The 20,777-nt window shown below is 36.8% G+C and overlaps 1 protein-coding gene, 1 long non-coding RNA gene and 1 pseudogene across 3 annotated transcripts; 2 read left to right on the top strand and 1 right to left on the bottom strand.

Annotated features, from left to right (window-relative positions):
- Nucleotides 1-210: 210 nt before the first annotated feature.
- On the bottom strand, nucleotides 211-8,632 carry LOC148730361 (uncharacterized). Its single transcript, XR_016001912.1, has 2 exons — nucleotides 8,499-8,632; nucleotides 211-487 (listed from the first exon to the last, which is right to left on the bottom strand). It is a non-coding gene; the product is annotated as an uncharacterized LOC148730361 (long non-coding RNA).
- On the top strand, nucleotides 4,983-10,331 carry LOC111324857 (orexin receptor type 2-like). 2 transcript variants are annotated; one of them, XM_088761648.1, is made up of 3 exons: nucleotides 5,012-5,116; nucleotides 5,311-5,402; nucleotides 7,957-10,331. In XM_088761648.1, the coding sequence occupies exon 3, from the start codon at nucleotides 7,972-7,974 to the stop codon at nucleotides 8,842-8,844; it is 873 nt and encodes a 290-aa protein (XP_088617774.1). In that variant the 5' UTR covers nucleotides 5,012-5,116; nucleotides 5,311-5,402; nucleotides 7,957-7,971; the 3' UTR covers nucleotides 8,845-10,331. The 2 variants fall into 2 exon arrangements, with proteins under 2 accessions (XP_022784263.2, XP_088617774.1); XM_022928528.2 differs by lacking the exon at nucleotides 5,311-5,402 and having other exon boundaries at nucleotides 4,983-5,116.
- Nucleotides 10,332-19,157: 8,826 nt separating this feature from the next.
- On the top strand, nucleotides 19,158-20,505 carry LOC111324870 (allatostatin-A receptor-like; annotated as a pseudogene).
- Nucleotides 20,506-20,777: the final 272 nt, after the last annotated feature.

Here is a 20,777-nt window from a genome sequence, read left to right as displayed (position 1 = left end):
TTCCATAAAGAGCTGATATGACTAGAATATTATTTTCTGTCAGTAAAAAAGGAAACCCTCCAGTTCTTATTATCATTATTGTTATTATTACTTTTTATTACTTTTTTTTGCTCTATGGTGAGAATTTCATCTTTGTGCGTGTTAGAGTTGAGTCTCAAGAATAATAGTTAAAAAATAATTACCATAAAAGAAGAATAATGAGATCTGGCATGTCTGAAAGAACTCCAATATTTACATAAAAATGGAACTGATACAGATATAGAGTTTCACCACGTTTCTATTGCGGGTATAATGTGACGGACACTTGTATCTTTCAAGAGATAAGATGTTTTCTTCAAAGACTATTAGCCTAAAATTTGTGCTCTGGGAGAAAGCGGAACAAAATTATTCCGTTTTGCCTGCAGATAACGAAAAATAAATAATGTACATTTACAACGATGACAAAGCAGTGAAATTAATGATTTACATCTTGGACCTTCTCTTTTACCTAGGGATAACAAAGAAAGTAACTCATTAGTAAACACATTTGCATTTCCATTCGCCCATTTCTACCCATTTCCTGTATCACAATGATGTTACAGTCAACAGCTTGCTTTAGAAACTGAGAAATTAGTAAGTTATAATAAAAACAAACATTGATCCACACTAAAATCAAAAAAAGTGAACGACACCTTTCTCAGTTCTAAACTCTCAGCTTCAATTTTCTTTTTTGAGTAACGTTCAACAGGAAATAGTTTTATTTCCAAGTTTCGTCAAATCTACTTGAAAAGAGAATTCTTCGAAAAGTAGCGGCATAAATCTCGGAAATTGATAGAGAGAAAAACGGAGTTTTCTTTTTTTGCTAGCAGATAAGGGAACATAGTAAATGCACCGTGCCCTTACAAGAAGGAAAAAATTGGCTAAGACAGGGCAATCAAAGTTTAAAAGTTGGATTTCTTTTCTTTCATATAACAAAGATATTACCTGCAACTCAAGAAATTCGAGAAAAAGTGAGGGCTGACAATAGCGCTTTAGCTCAGTTTAGCTTATTACTTTGCTGTGCGTTTCATCCGTAGGTCCATTCACCCAGGCAATTTTTGCTCGTGATGTGGATATCCTTACCACTTGCAATACAAGTAAATCATGCTAAATGGCTAATTTTTGCAGCCTTTGAGCATAACGGATCAGATCATGACTTTTAAAGTCTGGCAAATATCTTTAAATTAAGCTCTAAAAGGGAAATGCTATTTGATATAGTGGCTGATCTACACACGAACCTCTTTTTTCACTGATATCGCCATGGCATCCGAGATTTCGAGATAACAATGCAAAGTAGCTTCTTAGGATATATCAACAAAGTTGAAATGGTAAATTGGCCACCGTAACGATTACAAAAGCTGGCGTTTCGAGCGTTAGCCCTTCGTCGGAGCGAATAGAGGAATGGTGGGTTTTGTGTGCTTTTAAAGGCAGAAAATGGAGCTACGTTATAAATGGAGCTCCATTTTTTGCCTTTAAAAGCACACACAACCCAGAATTCCTCTATCCGCTCCGACGAAGGGTAACGCTCGAAACGCCAGCTTTTGTAATCGTTACGGTGGCCAATTTACCATTTCAACTTTGTCGATATATCTTAATTATTTCGTTACCCCCATCGTCGCAGCCCCAAACAGTTTCTTTAGAAACTGTCAGCCTTTATTCAAAGTAGCTTATGTTTGAATGTTCTAAAGGCCCATTTTCATCCGAGATCCTTTGCAGTCGTTTGTTTTTGTTTTGGAATCGCGCTATTGTTAAATGGCGAACTCTGATAGTCATTCACAAACACTCTTAAAAAGAAAAACAAAGATTTGGTGAAGAACACAGTAAAAAAATTTGCAGCTAAATATTTGAGACTGAAAAATCATAAATCGAGTCTGTGTATAAAACTTGTACAAAGCTTACTTGTTGTTGAAGGAAATTGTTCGGCTTCAACACTAAATAAAATATAAACAATTAAACAACATTGGCCAAAACGGATTTACTTTACGCATTTCAATTATAGAATAATGACTTGTACAAATGAGATCGCTTACATACATATCTCAGGATCTCAAGTAAAAATCAATCAAATAATTATTCTCACCTCGAAAAAATCTCCCCGAGGTCTCTAGTTACATCGTAGGAACAATGCAATAACATTTCTGCAAAAGCACTGTCTGTAGTGTTACCGAAACACATTGTTGTTTTCCTTGCCCTCCATAATTCATACACAGACTCTCGAAGTCGAATAACCTTTGCCGAGCCGGGCAGACCCGGCCTTCCTCTAGACCGCTTCTTCGGCGGCATCAACTTTTCAAATGAAGTTTTTCACCGTCATACACGTAAGAATTAAAAACTATTTACTGATATGGATACTGCGATAGTTTGTTGTTCGCACATGATTCAAGATGGAACTTTGAAAGCCCTAATTAGTAAGATGGAAGAAGATATCAAAGCGATTCCGCAGCTTCGAGGAAAATAGCGTATTTTTCATGACACCGCGGAAATACGTTTTTTAAGGCACGATACAATATTTTATTGGTCAGCGGACACCTCGACGAAACCATAAAATGCCGTTAACTTTTACAATATTTTCGCCGTGAGTCAAATCGACAGCGTAAAAAGGCAAAACTTAGAAAGAATACTGCAAACTTAGCTTTGAAACTCCGTTTACTATTTGGATAGTTCTCAAGCTCAATTATATAATTTGCCAAAGCCGAGCTGAAGTTGCACACGATATGAAATTGTTGTTTTTCGCTGGCGGCTCCGTGGCACGTAAGTTTTGTTTATAGAAGAGCATAAGCACCAAGGCTAAAAATGAGACGGTTTTTGAATGGCTGAAGCGGTGATCCGAGGACGCTGCACCATCAGGTTTATAAAGCAGTGGCTTGAACCGTATAAATCGGTATGTCAACGGCATTCCGGTCAGAAGACAAAACATGCCCGTGTTACACGGACACCCTATCCACACTCGTTATTGTACGTATCATAGTTGGCCAAAAACCTATGACTGTAACATGTTTAGCACTGAAGCCCCCAAAAATACAAAAATTGGCTCAACCAGAGGAAGAATAGACCGAGGTATGTTTAAGTACAAAATGTCCATTGTAATGGTAATAAATTAAGTTTTCACTTTCCACCTTAGTTTGTAATTTTTTTTCTAAGCTGTACTTTTTTTTCTGAGCGATAATTTTACTTTCCCAAGAAGTATTTGTTTCCCATCACAATTATGAATAATTTGTAGTCTTTTCTTATGCTGCTCTTCCCTCACTAATCATTTTATTTTATTCATTTATTTTGCTTTTTCTTTTCTTTCTTTACTAACTTACTGCCATCTGCAACATAAAATGTAGTAAGCCAACAGAATACTTCTGGTTTATATGGCTCCCTGATTCACAAAGTAACATTACCATCTTAGTACTACTAGTTAAAACAAATTAAAAAAAAATTTTTTAAAAAACAAAAGTACTGTAAGGTAAAATAATTATAATAATATAATTTAATCAATTTACGTGAATAAAGCACTTTATTGTCTTTTCTCATATTGCAACAGCCTTGAATGAATCAACTACCTTCTAAACTTGATTTCTTATATTCAGAAGCTGCCTGAATTATAAACAAAGAACTTATGTTGGGTGTTTATGGAGGTGGGAAAGTCGTGATTGATCTAGTCTAATATCTAATGGGTTGGGAGAGTGGTGCGAGTTTTCTGGACCAATCATATGAAGCAAAAACTAGTGTAACCACAGATTACTTTAAGGCAACTAAAAGGAAATATATCTAACGGAGGATATAAGAGCACTTGCTTTACCAAAGGGTGACCGGACAACCAAAATTTTTGAAAAAAAATACACCTGGGTAAAGTGCATTTAAACGATACTGTTTTTTTTTTTTTTTTTTTTTTTTTTCTACTCTGTTGGAGGAAGAAATATTTGGTTACGATTTTTTTTTTTGCACATGGTATGACGTAGTCATACTTCAAGGTTTGCTGTGGTCTTAAAGTTCACTTACTCACTCACTCACTCTACTTTAATCTAGACAATGAATTAATGTATTAAGACTTCAAATTAAACGCGGCATCTTTTACCTCCTCAACTAGATTTGCTTCTGTCCCCAAAGTTGTGTTATTGAAATTGTATCTGGGGAGTGGGACATGGGCCGAATTTTTTGCGCGGGTACGTAGAGCTAACAGCATAACCCCTGGTCGTTTGTCGCATCGTGGCCGTTGGCTAAAGTGATCAACGTCAGTTTTCCTTCCTTTTGCTCCTTTCTTGAACTTCGGTGTTTATTTCTCGAGAAACGTTTCTATAAGCTATCAAGGATTAGGTTGGAAAATACAATTAGTAGGGGTGGGTTAAAAAAGTGAAATCAGTCGAAAGAAACGCACAAAAATCGTAGTTTTCCTGATATAAATGGAAAATAACCGACTCGTCAGAAAGTATATGCTTATTACAATTTAAAAAAAAGCTATTTAGCTTTTTCTCTTTTTCTGCATCGTCATTAGGGCAAGGTGACCAATATTTGCTGTTACAAAAACTGTTGAATGCTTGACATTTTCCACTATAGTGAATCAGCAGCAAAGCGAACAGAAACTCGACGGCATTCCAAGCTACTCCATAACAACTGAACTCTTTTACTTCCTCTCGCTTTTATTACCATAAATTTACTTCATTTCTTTCCCTCCGCTCAAAGTTAAATTCCGTTCCGTTTAGGTAAGAACCCTTTGGTTAAGAAGAATGAGAAAGAACAGCAATGGATAATAAAGTCGGTTGAAAAGAGGAAACATTTAATATTTGCGTGAACGTGCGCTTTTTCCAACGCGGACCTTTATTTACCATTTTTTTTCCTCAACAACCTTCGTTATTGTTAAAACTGCTCGTTTGAATCGTTGCTTTCCATCAAAACTGTGATTGGTCCAAGAGACTACGGACTGATTGATTTTATTGGTTAGTTCAGAAAATTTTTATTCTATTTTTCCAACGTCATAACATACGTCTCAGTGAGAGGAGAACTTAAACTTCGTTCAGAGCGATCAACCATAAGTCTTCGGGCGTTGTTATTTTGGTACAGATTCTATCAAAGCTTACATCTAGTTCCCCGCCTTCACACGTCTTATCGAACGGTAAGTAGATAAACACAATATCTGCTTTATATGTCGGGCTTCTGGTTATCGTTTGGGCATTTAAAGTTATTTGAAACTCGCGAAAAGGTCTACAACGACTTTCGCTCGGCAATTAATAAATGATAATGCATCAGATCTCTTTTTGAAAATTGAAATAATTGTTCGGCTCACGAATATTTTTTCTTTTGTGTCAGAAAACTACGCCATAATCGATACTTGCGACAAGTTTTTCCAGTTCGGAAAAATTCTGATCATTACCGTGACGCATGTGGCAAAATTACTCAAAGTACGTACCTAACTATGAATTTTTCAAAGTTTGTTTTAGATTTTTTGTCAGCGTCTTCACTTAAATGTTTTTTGACATTTATTGTCCCTAGAGCTGAATACAAACAATGCCATAATGATTGTAATTCAAACACAAAAATACATACAAAAATACATTTGACGAAACTCAAAAATATGGGAAATTTATACCTTACCACCCACTTTTCAGAAGAAAACTGTATAATTTTATTTCTACGCGGTAACACTTTGTACGTGCTCATGAGTATCTTTCATAAATAGCTGATATAACTAGAATATACTTTTCTGTAAGTGAAAAACGGAAACCCTCCAGTCCTTATTATTATTATTATTGTTATTATTACTTTTTATTACTTTTTTTTTTTTGCTTTATGGTGAGAATTTCATCTTTGTGCGTGTTAAACGGTTAAGAGTCTTAAAAATAATAGTTCTAAAATAATTACCATGAAAGACAATAAGATCTGGCATGTCTGAAAAAAACTCTAATATTTACATAAGAGTGGAACGGATACAGATATAGAGTTTCACCACGTTTCATTTGTGGGTATAATGTGACGGACACTTGTATCTCTCAGGATATAAGATGTTTTCTTCAATGATTTTCAGCTTAAAATTCGTGCTCTGAAAGAACGTGGAACAAAATTATTTCGTTTTGCCTGCAGACGATGAAAAATGATTAATGTGCTTTGCTTTTACGAGGACGACAAAGCAGTAAAATTAATGCTTACATCTTGGACCTTCCCTCTTACTTCGGGATTACAAAGAAAGTAAATTATTAGTAACGACATTTGCATTTCCATTAGCCTACCCATTTCCTGTATCATAATGATTTAACAGTCAACAGCTTGCTTTAGAAATGAATAGAGGCTGACAGTTTCACGCTAAAGAAACTGTTTGGGGCTGCGTCGGTGAGGGTAACGAAATAATTTGATTATATAAACAAAGTTGAAATGGTAAATTGGCCACCGTAACGATTACAAAAGCTGACGTTTCGAGCGTTAGCCCTTCGTCGGAGCGACGAAGAGCGAACGCTCGAAACGTCAGCTTTTGTAATCGTTACGGTGGCCAATTTACCATTTCAACTTTGTTGATATATCCAAATTATTAGCTTGCTTTAGAGACTGGGAAATTAGCAAGTTATAATAAAAAACAAACATTGATCCACACTAAAATTAAAAAAAAAAGTCAATGACTCCTTGCTCAGTTTCAAACTCTCAGCTCTTAACTCTCAAGAAATTGATGGAGAGAAAAACGGAGCTTTCATTTTTCGCTAGCAGTAAGGGAACATAGTAAATGCACCTTTCCCTTACAAGAAGAAATAAACAGGCTAAGACAGGGCAATTAAAGTTTAAAAGTTGGGTTTCTTTTCTTTGATGTGGCAAAGATATTGCCTGAGACTCAAGAAATTCGAGAAAAAGTGAGGGTTGACAACAGCGCTTTAGCTTAACTTGGTTTATTACTTTACTGTGTGTTTCATCCTAGGTCCATTCACCCAGGCCATTTTTGCTCCTAATGTGAATATCCTTAGCACTTGTAATACAAGTAAATCATGCTAGATGGCTGATTTTTTGCAGCCTTTGAGCATTACGCATCAGATCACGACTTTTAAAGTCTGGTTAATATCTTTAAACTTTAAGCTCTAAAAGGGAAATGCTATTTGATTTAATGGCTGATCTACACACGAACCTCTTTCGAGATAACAAACCAAAGTAGCTTATGTTTGAATGTTTTGAGCAACGCCTTTATTTATTGCAGTATATTTTTCGTATCTATGGACAACTTTTGAGGAAAATTTGAATTCAATTTTAGCCTGTTCTTCGACTTTTTTTTAGCGTAATCTGCATATGCCTAACTACTACAACCTATTTTGAAGTTAACCTTTGCAGTGATATTGATGTACATTGCAGTAACACTGGTCAAAATGTTGTTCAATGGCACCGTTTCAAATGATTTGAAATTAATTTGATCTATACTGAATGAATTAAGGACGTTTCCATGTTTAAGCTGAAATTTGTTAATTACTCGAAATGATGTTTCTTGGGAATCGAAATTCAATTTCAGCAACTATATAAACATACAGAAGCCCATTGAGTACAATCCCATAATACTGATCAAATACCAAAGGTTGCTTGGATTGTATCTTATTCACAAACCAAATATCATAGATTCAATCATCCTAGATCGAAATTTACCATCGGATTCGCAAAAAAAATTTTTTTTTTCAATCCCGGATCATCACTGAAATCAACAAAACCATTTTGAAAATAGCACAAAGATAATGAATGCATTTTCGAGTAATGTTGATTTTATAAAATTTTCCTGGAGTGCATTCTAAGAGTCATTGGTAAAATAGGTCTGCGCAGTTAAGATACAAAATGCGTCTTCCATAGTTAATGATATAAGCCAGGAAGAGTAAAACTTTCCTTCGTGTACCCTGAGAACGGATACACAAACCCAAATAGATGCACGAAAGGAAAGAGAAAAAAAACCATCGCCAGATTTGAACGCAGTTTAAACTTGTTATGTTTTATACACAGAACTTGGAATCAAATATGGAATTGGGTTTCACTATGGCGTATGCTGTTACTATGGTCGCTGCTTTGAAAGGAAACATGTTGCTTATTTACATCGTCTGGAAGAAACGTGAGACTAGAACTTTAACGAGTTTCTTGTTCGTCAATATGGCGGTAGCTGATTTACTAATGACTGTATTTCATATGCCCGTCTCCATAACGCACTTTTACGACTCTGGATATACTGGTACGTTCGGGAATATATTCTGCCGTTTGCTATTCTACCTTGAAGATGTCTCTACAGCAGCCTCGATCTTCAGTCTTATCGCGATGGCATTTGATCGATATTTTGCTGTTATACACCCTTTGAAGCAAATGACTTGGTTCCGAAGAGCAAAAAATATTCTACCAGTCATTTGGATCGCATCCTGGACCTTCATGGCCGTCACACCATTTTCTTACATGGCAGATGATAGCAATGGAAAATGCTCCTATACAAATGAATATATCCCAAGGGTCGCCTTTTGGACTTACCTATTAGTCATTAACTACATAATGCCTCTTACCATTATCTGTGTCCTGTATATCACAATTGCGCGAAAGATATGGTTCCACGAGATTCCTGGGCAAGTTGAAACTTCCAGAGCCCAGCCAGGTGAGCAGATTCCCAAGAAAAAAGTTGTTCGAACGCTCATCATTGTTGTGGTGGTTTTTGCGGTATGTTGGTTTCCCTTGCAAGTGTTCCGAATGGACTTTGCAGTGACGGGTAAAGTAACGTGGCAGCCCGTGGCCATTTACTTTATTTCTTGGCTCGGTCAAGCTAACAGCGCCATAAACCCCTGGCTGTACATCGGTCTAAATGATAAAATGAATGGAGCTTTCAGGAGGATGATCCGATGCAGTAGTAGTTGAGGGCAAGGATATCAACTGAGTGCCGCGCTTCGGCTGTTTCGGCTTGATATTTAAGATGTTACATTTCCGTGCTCATATTAAGAATGATGTACTATATAAGATTTTAATACAAGTAGAAAAAATTATTTCTTATAAAAGAACTGAATACAAATTGAATATAGTTCGTTAGCTTGATATAATGAGGCAGAAAATATAATTTTTAATGCAAGTCATTTACTTCATGACACGGAGAGAGTCGAAAATAGTGGTGATTATGGTCAAACAAGAAATAACATTAATCTAATTCTTCCGCTAGTGAAAATTAATTTCCTATTCGTTTACATTTGGTCTCAAAGGGGGTAACCGTCAACCAGAATTGGCCAAATTATTAACCGTCAAAAACGCATTATTTTTACCTTCAACCGTCAAATAATTAAGCCAAGTTCTGTTGTTTATAATTAAAAGTTTTGATATATCACCAAAATAAATTCATGTAAGTCCTTTAACTTCTAGTCGCGAGTAAAACTGCTCAGCGACAGAACTGACTTCCGCTGTGGAAACACTTCCAGTGTCGTAAAACGTCAGTCAGTTACCAAAAAAAGGTGTTATAAATTAACAGCTCTTTAAAAACGCGTCATTATGAAAAGTTACAGCCAAATTCGCGCTTTTAGGTTGTTAGAAACGACATTCCAAAACTTAACCGTCAACCGTCAAAAAGACTTTCCCTCTTCAACACGTTTCTATTGTGGGTATAATGTGACGGACACTTGTATCTTTCAAGAGATAAGATGTTTTCTTCAAAGACTATTAGCTTAAAAACTCGTGCTCTTGGAGAAAGTGGAACAAAATTATTCCATTTTGCCTGCAGATAACGAAAATGATTAATGTACTTTTACAACGATGACAACGGCATACTGTTTGGAGCTTAGTTTCGAGATAATAATGCGAAGTAGCTTATACTTGAATGTTTTAAGCAACGCCTTTATTTATTGCAGAAATTTTTCTTATCTACAGGCAACTTTTGAGGAAATTTTGACTCCGCTTTAGCCTGTTCTTCGACATCTTTGAATGCAATCTGCATATCCCTAACTATCACAGCCTATTTTGAAGTTAACCTTTGCACTGATATTGATGTACACTGCAATAACAGTGGTAAAAATGTTGTTCAATGGCACCATTTCGTTTGATTTAATGGCTGATCTACACACGAAGCTCTTTCGAGATAACAATGCAAAGTAACTTATGTTTGAATGCTTTAAGCAACGCCTTCATTTATTGCAGAAAATTTTTCTTATCTATAGACAACTTTTGAGGAAATTTTGAATCCATTTTTAGGCTGTTCTTCGACTTTTTTTTTAGCGTAATCTGCATATTCCTAACTACTACAACCTATTTTAAAATTAACCTTTGCAGTGATATTGATGTACATTACAGTAAGACTGGTGAAAATGTTGTTCAATGGCACCATTTAAAATGATTTGAAATAAATTTCATCTACACTGAACGAATTAAGGACGTTTCCATGTTTAAGCTGAAATTTGTTAATTACTCGAAATGATGTTTCTTGGGAATCGAAATTCAATTTCAGCAACAATATAAACATACAGAAGCCCATTGGGTACGATCCCATAATACGATCAAATACCAAAGGTTACTTGGATTGTATCTTATGCACAAGTCAAATATCATAGATTCAATTATCCTAGATCAAAATTTATTATCGGATTCGCAAAAATGTTTTGCTTTTTTTTTTAATCCCGGATCATCACTGAAATCAACAAAACTATTTTGAAAATTGGAAAAAAAATAATTAATGGATGCATTTTCGAATAATGTTACAGAATAACACTTTGACATACAGACCATTCATCACCATGATACGTTCACATACGGCAACTAGCACAGTGCGAAATCCTTCATCGGCCCATAGTTGAGCTGATTATAACATTACAATGGAAAAGTTCTAGTATAATGATTGCAAGCTTGAATACGTGTACTTCATCCAAAGATTAGATGAGGCGAAGGAGAAAATGGATCACTAGACGAGGGCAAGGACATAAAATGATTACTGCGCCTCGACTATTTGGGATTAATGTTTAACACATTTAATATTTAGCACATTTTCGTGCTCATTTCAAGAATGATGTACTATATAAGATTTGAATACAAATAGAAACTTGAATTCGTCAGCTTGGTATAATGAGGTAGAAAATATAATTTCCAATGCAAGTCATTTACTTCATGAAATGGAAACAGCCGAAAGTAGAAGTGATCATGGCCAAAGAAGAAGTAACATTAATCTGAATTTTTTGTTGTTTAAAATGTAACTTCCTATGCTTTTAAAAGAAAGACAAAACCGACGGGATGACTTTTGTTTTCTGGACTATGACTAAATGTAAAGAAATCATTTTATTAAAGTTATTATCAGTAGCATCAATGGAAGACAGCAATTTCTGGTTTGAAATCCATATCAGATTTCATTTCCAAAAAGAAACTATGACATTTAATTCTACGACTATACTGATTTTTTTTTTCATTTACAACGAATGACACTTACATGACTGACTGCCACTTTTTCAAAATTTTCTTTTTGTAACATAATACCACCGTTTCCTAATGCCATTCAACGAAAAGTGCTTACTTTCTTTTATTTGTGATATTGACTACAGCGTTTTAGGTTCTAATACAGAACCCATGACTTAATAAAAGTTCGCGAGGATGTTTTCATCTTGTGGTCAAAAAGGCTACAAAAACCGCATTAATCGGGACCACATTGCCGTCGGCTGCGTGTTAGAAAGCGATATTATCTAGTGAGGTTAGTGCATCCATTTGGATTCGGAAAAAAGAAACAAATAATACATTTCGTTCATTTAAAATGTAAAAAGAAAACATTTTGTGTACCAAAGGGGTCCACAATAAAGAATGTTGTGATATAAGCCTAGCCAGACGATTGGAAGTACCGCTGACATCTTCAAATAAATGCATACTCTTTACTGAGTGCTGTTGTTTTCATTTTTAAATTTGTGAATGCTGTTTACCGCATGAAGAAGTTTCATTTTACCCACTAAAAAGTAAATGAAAATATTGTGCGTCAAAGGTGCCCCACGTGACAGAGTTGAATAACGTATGCACACGCGCTAGGTTTTGGCGCGGAAACATGGATTTGAGTCGTTCGCCTGGTTGATTTTCTATTCTGTTGCTTCGAGGCGTTATTTTCTTTGGCAGAACAACTTCCAAAAAATTTGTACACCCCCTAAATATTTTCGAAAATTATTTTTCTCCTTAAAAACTTTGGAAACATGAATGCCTTCGATGACAACGAAATGCCTCGGTTTTAAAAGCCAGCTCTTTATAATTTTAGAAAATTTCACTAAAATTTTAAACCTCGCACGCTTAAGTTCGCGTTGTTGATCGCATACCTTTGACGTTATTCAGTTCTGTCGCGTCGGGTATAAGAATTTCGCCTTTATTTTCAGCTAGTTGCGAAAATTGTCTCTAGCGTTTAAGCATTTGATTCAACGCATTAAAAGGTACTTCTTTTGATCGATTGGCTGTGTTATGCTCACAGAAGAGACTAATATTATCCAGCAAGGTTAGTGCGCACATTTTTCTTCGTATGGTACCGCGTGTTTAAAAGGAAGGCTTTCGATAAATTAACGAAATGATAGATTCATGCAAACTTTTCACTGGGCGCCGATTTTATTTTTGATGTTTTCAATTGTCGTTTGCCTATAATAAAAACGTTCACTTCCTGTAGAAAGGAAACTGGAATAGATTTATTGTGTGTCAAAAGCGCCCACAAATTAGTATTTCGTGACATAGGCTAGCCAGACGATTGAAAATACAGCTGAAGTCTTCCCTGCAGCAATTAGCTTCTTTCTGCTTTTCAAAAGAAAAAAAAAAGTCTAATGTCGCATCTTCCTGCCCTCTAGGGAAAACACGTGTTCACAATGCTACACGCTATAGATCCTTGTTGTAAGAAAGGTAATTCACACTCAAATATGTTGTAACGAGCCTGTTATTTTCCACGATTGCGCACGTCTTGAAACGTGAAATTACCAAGCCCTATTTTATAATGATGGTAAGTCCTCTTACCAGGTTCCACGTTTACAAATGAAAATTTGTCGGCCGAAACAAAACCCTTAAGGGCTCTTACCGGTATATTTTTAGACCATTGTTTGGGAAAATTCAGCTGACTTTTATCGGACGCTGTGTTTCTCTTTTTAAACTAAGTTTCGACAGTTTTTCTATAATGAGACAGCAAATCCAGCGGTGATGTTATCAGGATATACTAAGTGTTATATGAACCAGAACGAAAGGGTGAAAAGTCTTCTGTAGGCATACAATATTGTGTATATTTTCGTACATATCACGTTTACCGAAAGAAACTAAACATGCTTTTTAAATGTGAATAATGAAAACAAACACTTTCCGAACATAACTTTTTTTTTTTTCTTTTTTTTTTTTAGATCTCGAAAAATCCACGCTTTCATTTTAAGCAAAAGAAGTTTTCTTTCAATTACTCTGACAAAAGATACACATTTGCATATTCTTCCTTATCGCGTGTACCTGTGTTTTTGTATGAACCGGAAATAGAAAAATCATTACGACTGGTCATGATTGGTTGAAAATATCAACCTAGAGAGTACTGCATTAAAATGGTTTCGTTTTTCCTCACGTACGCTTCATCTATTACCTGAATCTGAGTAGGGCTACGTGCGCTTTGTATATTATTCCCTTCCTGTAATTTCATTTTTTATATTTAGATACAAAAGCACCTGCCTCATTTCAACCAAATAATGGTAAAACATTTTAGAAAAACAACAATTGTTTTCAGCTTTTAGCAGTTAACTATCTCTAGAGATAAAGATGTTATGTTGGATTTTCGCACCCACATGTTGGTTGAAAAAAAACCATATATTGAAGAATCACTTTTTATTATGAACGTGACTTTATTTTTTATAACCGATTTATCCTAAGGCGTGCAGTAAATAATTTATAAATAATTTATAACGCTGATTCACTTTAAATGTCAATGCTTTGGGTCGCAGAAACAAATGTGTGCAGTAGTCTTCTTATGGTTGTTGAATTAGGGCGCACAATCTTAAAGTCAAGTCGCTTAACTAAAAGCGTTAGTCTCAGTCGCTGCATGTCACATAGGTGATATATTATGTTGATAAATTGAATAAATGATGAGTCCCCTCACAAGCTACTACATTCTAATCCATTTTAATTTTTCAGAATTCTGGTTGAAATTATTATAATAATCATCTGGTTTCGAGCCCGAAAGTTACCTCCATTGAATGAATAAGTCCCTTGGTTAACAAGTTTTTCAGGGAAATAACTTCTGCAGCCCTTCGTTCAATAGATAAATCGTCGCTGGCGTAAGAAAGGTTTTGAATGGCTCCAGGCTCGTTAATACTTACCTTTTGCGTCCAAGCATCTTTACTTTCGGGATGAGAGAGTTTCCGACTCGGCAATTGCTTTTCAGAGAGAGCTTTCCAATGTATCAGCGTCTCTCCGCTATAACCGCAGTTGTCTTGTTTCATACTTCGCGCTTGCACTTTGCCGTCAAACTCATTTTTCAAAGAGGGTCTCCATGTGGGGGTCACGTTGATGGTTGACGGTTAAAAATAAGCCCTTTTGACGGTTAACGATTAAAGTTTAGATCATTTGTCGATCGACGGTTAAAAGCGTGTCCACGAGAAAACCGAGCAGAACCGGGCAGGGGCAATAAACCTCAAATCACCGATTTGGCTCAAACTTGGCACAAATGCTAAGTATCAGGAGTTAACGACTGTGTGAAAATAATAGGTCAAAATATTTAATTCCCTGGGAGATATAGGGTCCCCCTAGGAAAAACCCCATTTCCTGCATTTTTTGCATAATTAATTTGGTAACTTTGAATCACTGCTGCGACAAAATGAAAATCCGTGTTCAAATCCAATTAACTGGGTTGTATTTTATATTTATCGGACTTGTAGAAAATTGAATTGTTTTAACTTTCTCATTTCAATTCTTCTCTTATCTCTCGCCTAAGTAAATACGACGTGAAATTTACATCTACTTCCCGTTTATTACTCTGTATCGTCAAAATTCCGTACAACACATCTTTGTTTTATTAACTTAAAATAAATTGAAATTTACAAGAAATTTCCCAGCCATTTTTGAGAACTTTTTTCGCAGCTAAACTGGTCAATTGCAAAAGTGCAGATTATTACTGAAAGGTGGGGCGAGGAAAGGGGAGGGGGTCGACAATCGATTTCGTAGTAAGTTTCAGACAGAAGTGTAATAGCCGCTCTTAAAGGTTACAAATAATAAACGACAATCCACTAATATTAACATCAAAACCCGGAAGAAAACCTCCTTCGTACGTAGACACTTCTACTTTTCTTAGTTACTCAAGTAGGCCGGACAGTATGTGTCCCTGAACTCCTTTATGTCCGAAAATGTTAAAATGCACAGTTAAGTTGGCAAAGCAATTGATAAGAGAAACTGTGTACCATGGACGTCGGCATGCATTTCAAGATTGTCTGAGTGTCAGACTCAGCTACATTTTCAGATTGAGGTAAAAAACATGAGAGCAGGATTTTGCGACACCAACTCTCGTGTAATAGCAAACATCCCAGGAATAAAGTGATGGGAAAGGCAACTAGAATCTTCTCTTTCACATTTCGTGGATCCTCGTGTTTTCGCAAACGTCTCTGAGGTCGTCAGGGGGCAAACATAGCAAGTTACAACAAGAAAGAGTATGGCGAAAGGCTGTTTCGACGACCAAGGAAACGACTTTGAAGAGGCATAATCGCTTTTTTACCGCCGTTTTTGCCGTTTCTTCAGGAATAGAGGTTTTGCACAGCAGCCATGTTGGATGGCAGGAACAATAGATTATTTTACCCACGGAAAAAAAAAATTCTTTCTTATGCAAAATATTTTCATTGTTCCTGCCATCCAACATGGCTGCTGTGCAAAACCTCTATAGATTTAGCCAATGTTTATACGAGGATAATGTAAGTTTTTGGTAGTGTGACTAGCACTGTGGCATTATTTTAGTCTGATAGATATCTTCTTTCAAACTGATTCCATTCTCATTTTTAACTGAATTGAATAACTTTGACATTGCTGCATTCTTCTCCTTAACTAAAAATAAGCATTACTGATTTCCAAACACATACAATGTTGGAAGGTTGCTAAGGGATTACTAGATCTCGTCATAAACTACTTCCCCTAGTTCCTTCGTCTACGTCGTGATCAACGCTGCGCCATCCTTTACCACCAAGCCGGCGATATTATTCAGCGATCGAGCGTGTATGTCATATAATCTGTTACAATGTGGCCGGTGCAAAGAGGCTGCCAGAATATATTATGCACTCTGAGGCCAGATATGATATAACAGTACTTACACTGCAAGAGATTACATATCAAAAGTATGCGGTAAACCTCGAATAAAATATGTAAGTGATTTCTATGTACGTGTCACTTTTTTGATCATTTTCCTTTTTTTTCCCTGTGCTGATAGGAGACCAATATATCAGCGGCTTATTTGCTTTTGGGTGAACCAGCCACAATCTCAAGCTTAAAAAATAACAAGTCAAATATTTTGTTAGCCGTTAATCTTTGTTACATTCTAAACTTTGTAGACTAGAAACACAACATGCCAAATGAATGTCAAAGTTGACCGCTCGACAAAACTGCAGGCGCGATCTGATCAAGGATGGCGGATTGTCCTTTTGAGTGACATCACTGAGCTTTTAGGGCATCAAATTATCTTTTTGGCACCAACACATGTCACGTAAGTCGATAAGTATCACGCCGTAAAAGACCAATAATTTTGGTGGATCTTTTCGAGAGCTCTGTCTGCGTTTAATATTTCAACAAGGCAAGGTACATTGTTCACATAATTGCTACTTATCTAACAAATGATATCAAGCCAAAAGTTGCAACTGAGGCACCACAGAGACATGTATGTACTATCAAGTTTCTTCCTAGATTTCTTTTGCCAGAAATTTCGACTACATGCGCCCTTGATGTTCATCATCAACTTCTGCGTTTCCTCGAGAATAATCCTAATGCGGCTGCGAAAAAAGTTCTCAAAAATGGCTCAACTTGCGCTATTCAAATATTCTCTCCTCGTTCATGTTTAAACGATACTCTCTGGGAAATTTCTTGTAAATTTCAATTTATTTTAAGTTAATAAAACAAAGATGTGGTGTACGGAATTTTGACGATACGGACTAATAAACGGGAGGTAGATGTAAATTTCACATCAGCACGGGCTATGAAATAAAATGCCCAAAAATTTTATCATTGATTTTAAAATTCCAGTGATGACTTTCACTGCCCATGTAAGAATAATTATCAGAAGTTGTTGCTCATCGGAGATATTGGGCCTTAAAATACCCTTATTTTTGGACTTTGTCAAAACCAGAAAAAGTCGTCTTTACTTAAGCGAGAGGTAAGAGAAGAAATAAAATGAAAAATTAAAAAAATTCAATTTTCTAGAATTCTGGTAGATATAAAATACAATCCAATTGATTGGATTTGAACACTGTTTTCAGTTTGTCGCAGCAGCGAGGTGAAGTTAGCTAATTAATTATGCAAAAAATGCAGGTAATGGGGGTTTTTCCAGGGGGACCCTATATCTCCCAGGGAATTAGATATTTTGACCTATTATTTTCACACAGTTGTTAACTCATGATACTTAGCCTTTGTGCCAAGTTTGAGCCAAGTCGGTGTTTTGAGGTTTATCGCCCCCTGCCCGGTTTTCTCGTGGACACGCTCTTAAGTTTTTGGAATGTCGTTTATAAAACGAGCTAGACGCGCGAATTGGTAGTACTTTTTCATAATGACGCGTTTGTTAAGAACTGTTAATTTATAACACCTTTTATTAATAAATGATTAACGTTTTACGATAGGGGAAGTGTTTCCACACCGGAAGTCGGTTCTGTCGTTAACCAGTTTTACTCGCTACTAGAAGTTCAAGGGACATATATAAATGGATTTTTGTGATATATCAAAACTTTCCTGTATAAACAATAGAACACTATCCCAATTAAGGCCAACGTTTAGTTCTTAATTAAGGATATCTAAGACATTTGACGGCTAACCTTGGCTTGCATATTTGGAGTTTGACGGTAAAAATATTGCGTTTTTGACCATTGACTGTTAAAATTTTGCCTATTTGACGGTTGACCTTTTAGAAGAATTTAGAATTTAATTCATTCGCTACGGGAATGGTAGGAGAAAGGAAGAGAACTTTCGTCCCAATTGATACCTAACCCCTTTATACCCACTCATCCCACCCCAGGGGAGGACATCCGTCACACAGTAATCTCGTGCGTGGGAAATTAACGTCTCGACCCCTAACCCTGCAGGAGATGAAACCTCCATTTATTCGTCCCTATCCGAAAAGACTAGAATATCTAATCGTTTCTTGATGTTGTAGAAAGGTAGCATATTCTTCTTAATTATTTTAAGACCTTTTCGTTTCGTTTCTAAAGATCTGTACATTGTACAGGTGGAAGAACAATAGGACACGTAGTCCCCTACTAGGTTCATCCACCTAAAGCCAATCCCCCTATCCCACCTCGGGGAAGGACATCCATCACACAGTAATCTCGTGCGTGGGAAATTAACGTCTCCTAACCCTCCTGCAGGAGACGGGACCTCCATTTATTCGTCCCTATCCGAGAAGACTAGCTATCTAACCATTTCTTGATGTTTTAGAAAGGAAGCATATTCTTCTCAATTGTTTTAAGACCTTAAGTGTTGGTCCGGCCGGGGCTCGAACCCTCGACCTCCCGCACAACAGTCCGGTGCTCTATCCATTGAGTTAACCGGGAGGCGGTTAGCTCAATGGGTAGTTGACGGTTTACCCCACTGAGATCCTCTTCAAAGACTCTCAGAGTCAAGCTTCCAGTCTTTCCAAGTCGTTCTTTCCACGCTTCGCATGAAATTAGCAATGATATGTAAAGGTAATGATTGCTACTTCTGGCAGATTTTGAAACTCCCAAAAAAATATATCTGCTGCTCTCGCATATGTCGCGCCTAACACGTGGTGAACGCACGAAAATGTTTAGAACTATTCTCTGTAGGAATCAAGCATCTTGGGAAATGAAAATATTCAACCCAGCTTAAAATTTTTGCATGCCATTAGGCACCCATGGGGATGCACAAAAATGACCTTTTTTAAGGTTGCAGCACTCTTGTTGCCATGGTAACAACTACTGCTTGTTTGCGGCCTGGAACCTCATTTTCACATTAAAACGTCACCCTAAAAACTGGAAAATGTTTATTTTTCTTAAAAACAAGTGTTTGTATCAAAATTACCACTAAAAAAGTTGTTCGTTTATTTCATCCACAGAACATGGCACTAACTATAAAGATGGCTTTTACTATAGCGCTTGTAGTGATTATGGTAGTGGCCTTAGTTCGTAACATATTGCTAATATATATTGTAAGGAAGAAGCCCGAAACGCGAGGCCTGACCAGTTTCTTGTTTGTCAATATGGCAGTGGCCGATCTACTGGTTACGGTATTCAGATACCCGTCTCCATGGCCCACTTTTACGCAACTAACCTATCTGGTGTGACCGGTGACCTATTCTGTAAACTTTTTTCCTATTTTGTGCAAGTTTTGTTGACAGCCTCGATCCTCAGTTTGGTCGAGATGGCACTTGATCGATACTCCGCTGTTGTACACCCTTTGAGGCGAAAAATCTGGTTCCGAAGAACCAAGCCCATTTTACCTGTTATTTGGGTAGCATCCCTGGACTTTTATGGCCGTCAATTTAGTCTCTTATGAGGCTAAGCGTGAGAAATGCCTTTATACAGAGTTACAGAGTCACGGTAGTCCCGTGTTCAGATCCTTGGTCGCGCTTGTAAATAGCCAACTGATTTGCCTCCGGCCGGTTGGGGTTCTTAATGATGTTCTTAATGATGTCATGTTCAATTTAGACCATTTGTTTCATTTGTTTGCAAGGACCACAATGGAAACTACTGGTTCACCAGTAATTGTGTAATCCTATAAAAAGACTTTTTTTTTTTTCAGTATACTCCAAGAGCTACCCTTGGGACCTACTTACTGGTTATTAATTATATTTTGCCTCTCGCTATCATTTCTGTCCTGTACAGTAAAATCGCGCAAAAAATATGGTTCCACGAAATTCCTGGTCAAAACGAGATTTCTCGAAACCTAGCAGATAATCAAATTCCCAAGAAAAAAGTCCTCCGAACACTTATCATCATTGTAGTTGTTTTTTCGGTCTGTTGGTTGCCCACACAAGTGCTCCAAATGGACTACGGGGTGAAAGAAGGAATAACGTGGCACCCCGTGGCCATCTACTTCGCTTCGTGGCTCAGTGAGGCAAACAGTGCCATTAATCCTTGGCTCTACATCCTCCTCAATGGAAAAATGAATAGAACTTTTCGCAAAATGATCCGGGGCCATGGAACAAGGACCCGAGCATCCATCAATGACAGCCAATCAACCACGGCCAAGAGCTTACTCAGAAATGCCTTTCTTGAAAGTACTGTGGTTTAAGGGACCATAACTGCACTGCTTAAAACAGTAGATGATTAGGTTTACCCTTAGGATATACACAGGTTATCATGATTATGTTACCTCCAAGTAAATCTATGCCGCAAGAAGAGAGTACCTTGAGACCATTAAAATCATTAGATTAGTGCTATTTATAAGAAAATTTATGATCAGTACGTATCAAATGTTAAGGATCTTGATGTTCAGCCATAAGATTGCAGGTTTGCTTAAAAGTACTTCCTCCAGATAGTTAGCTGCCACCGAGAACAAAGCATGTAAAGAACATTCGGCACTGGCACGGTTAACAGATCTGTTCCATTAGCAAGCGGCTGACCGAAATTGACCCCTTGCGCATGCCCTACAATTGACCGCGGTGCTCCTTTTCCACGGCTTGTATTTTTTGACTGCCACTAAGCAAG

This window comes from Stylophora pistillata, chromosome 5 (assembly GCF_964205215.1).
Source record: "Stylophora pistillata chromosome 5, jaStyPist1.2, whole genome shotgun sequence".
Classification (NCBI taxonomy): domain Eukaryota; kingdom Metazoa; phylum Cnidaria; class Anthozoa; order Scleractinia; family Pocilloporidae; genus Stylophora; species Stylophora pistillata.
This window is presented reverse-complemented; position numbering and strand designations above follow the sequence as displayed.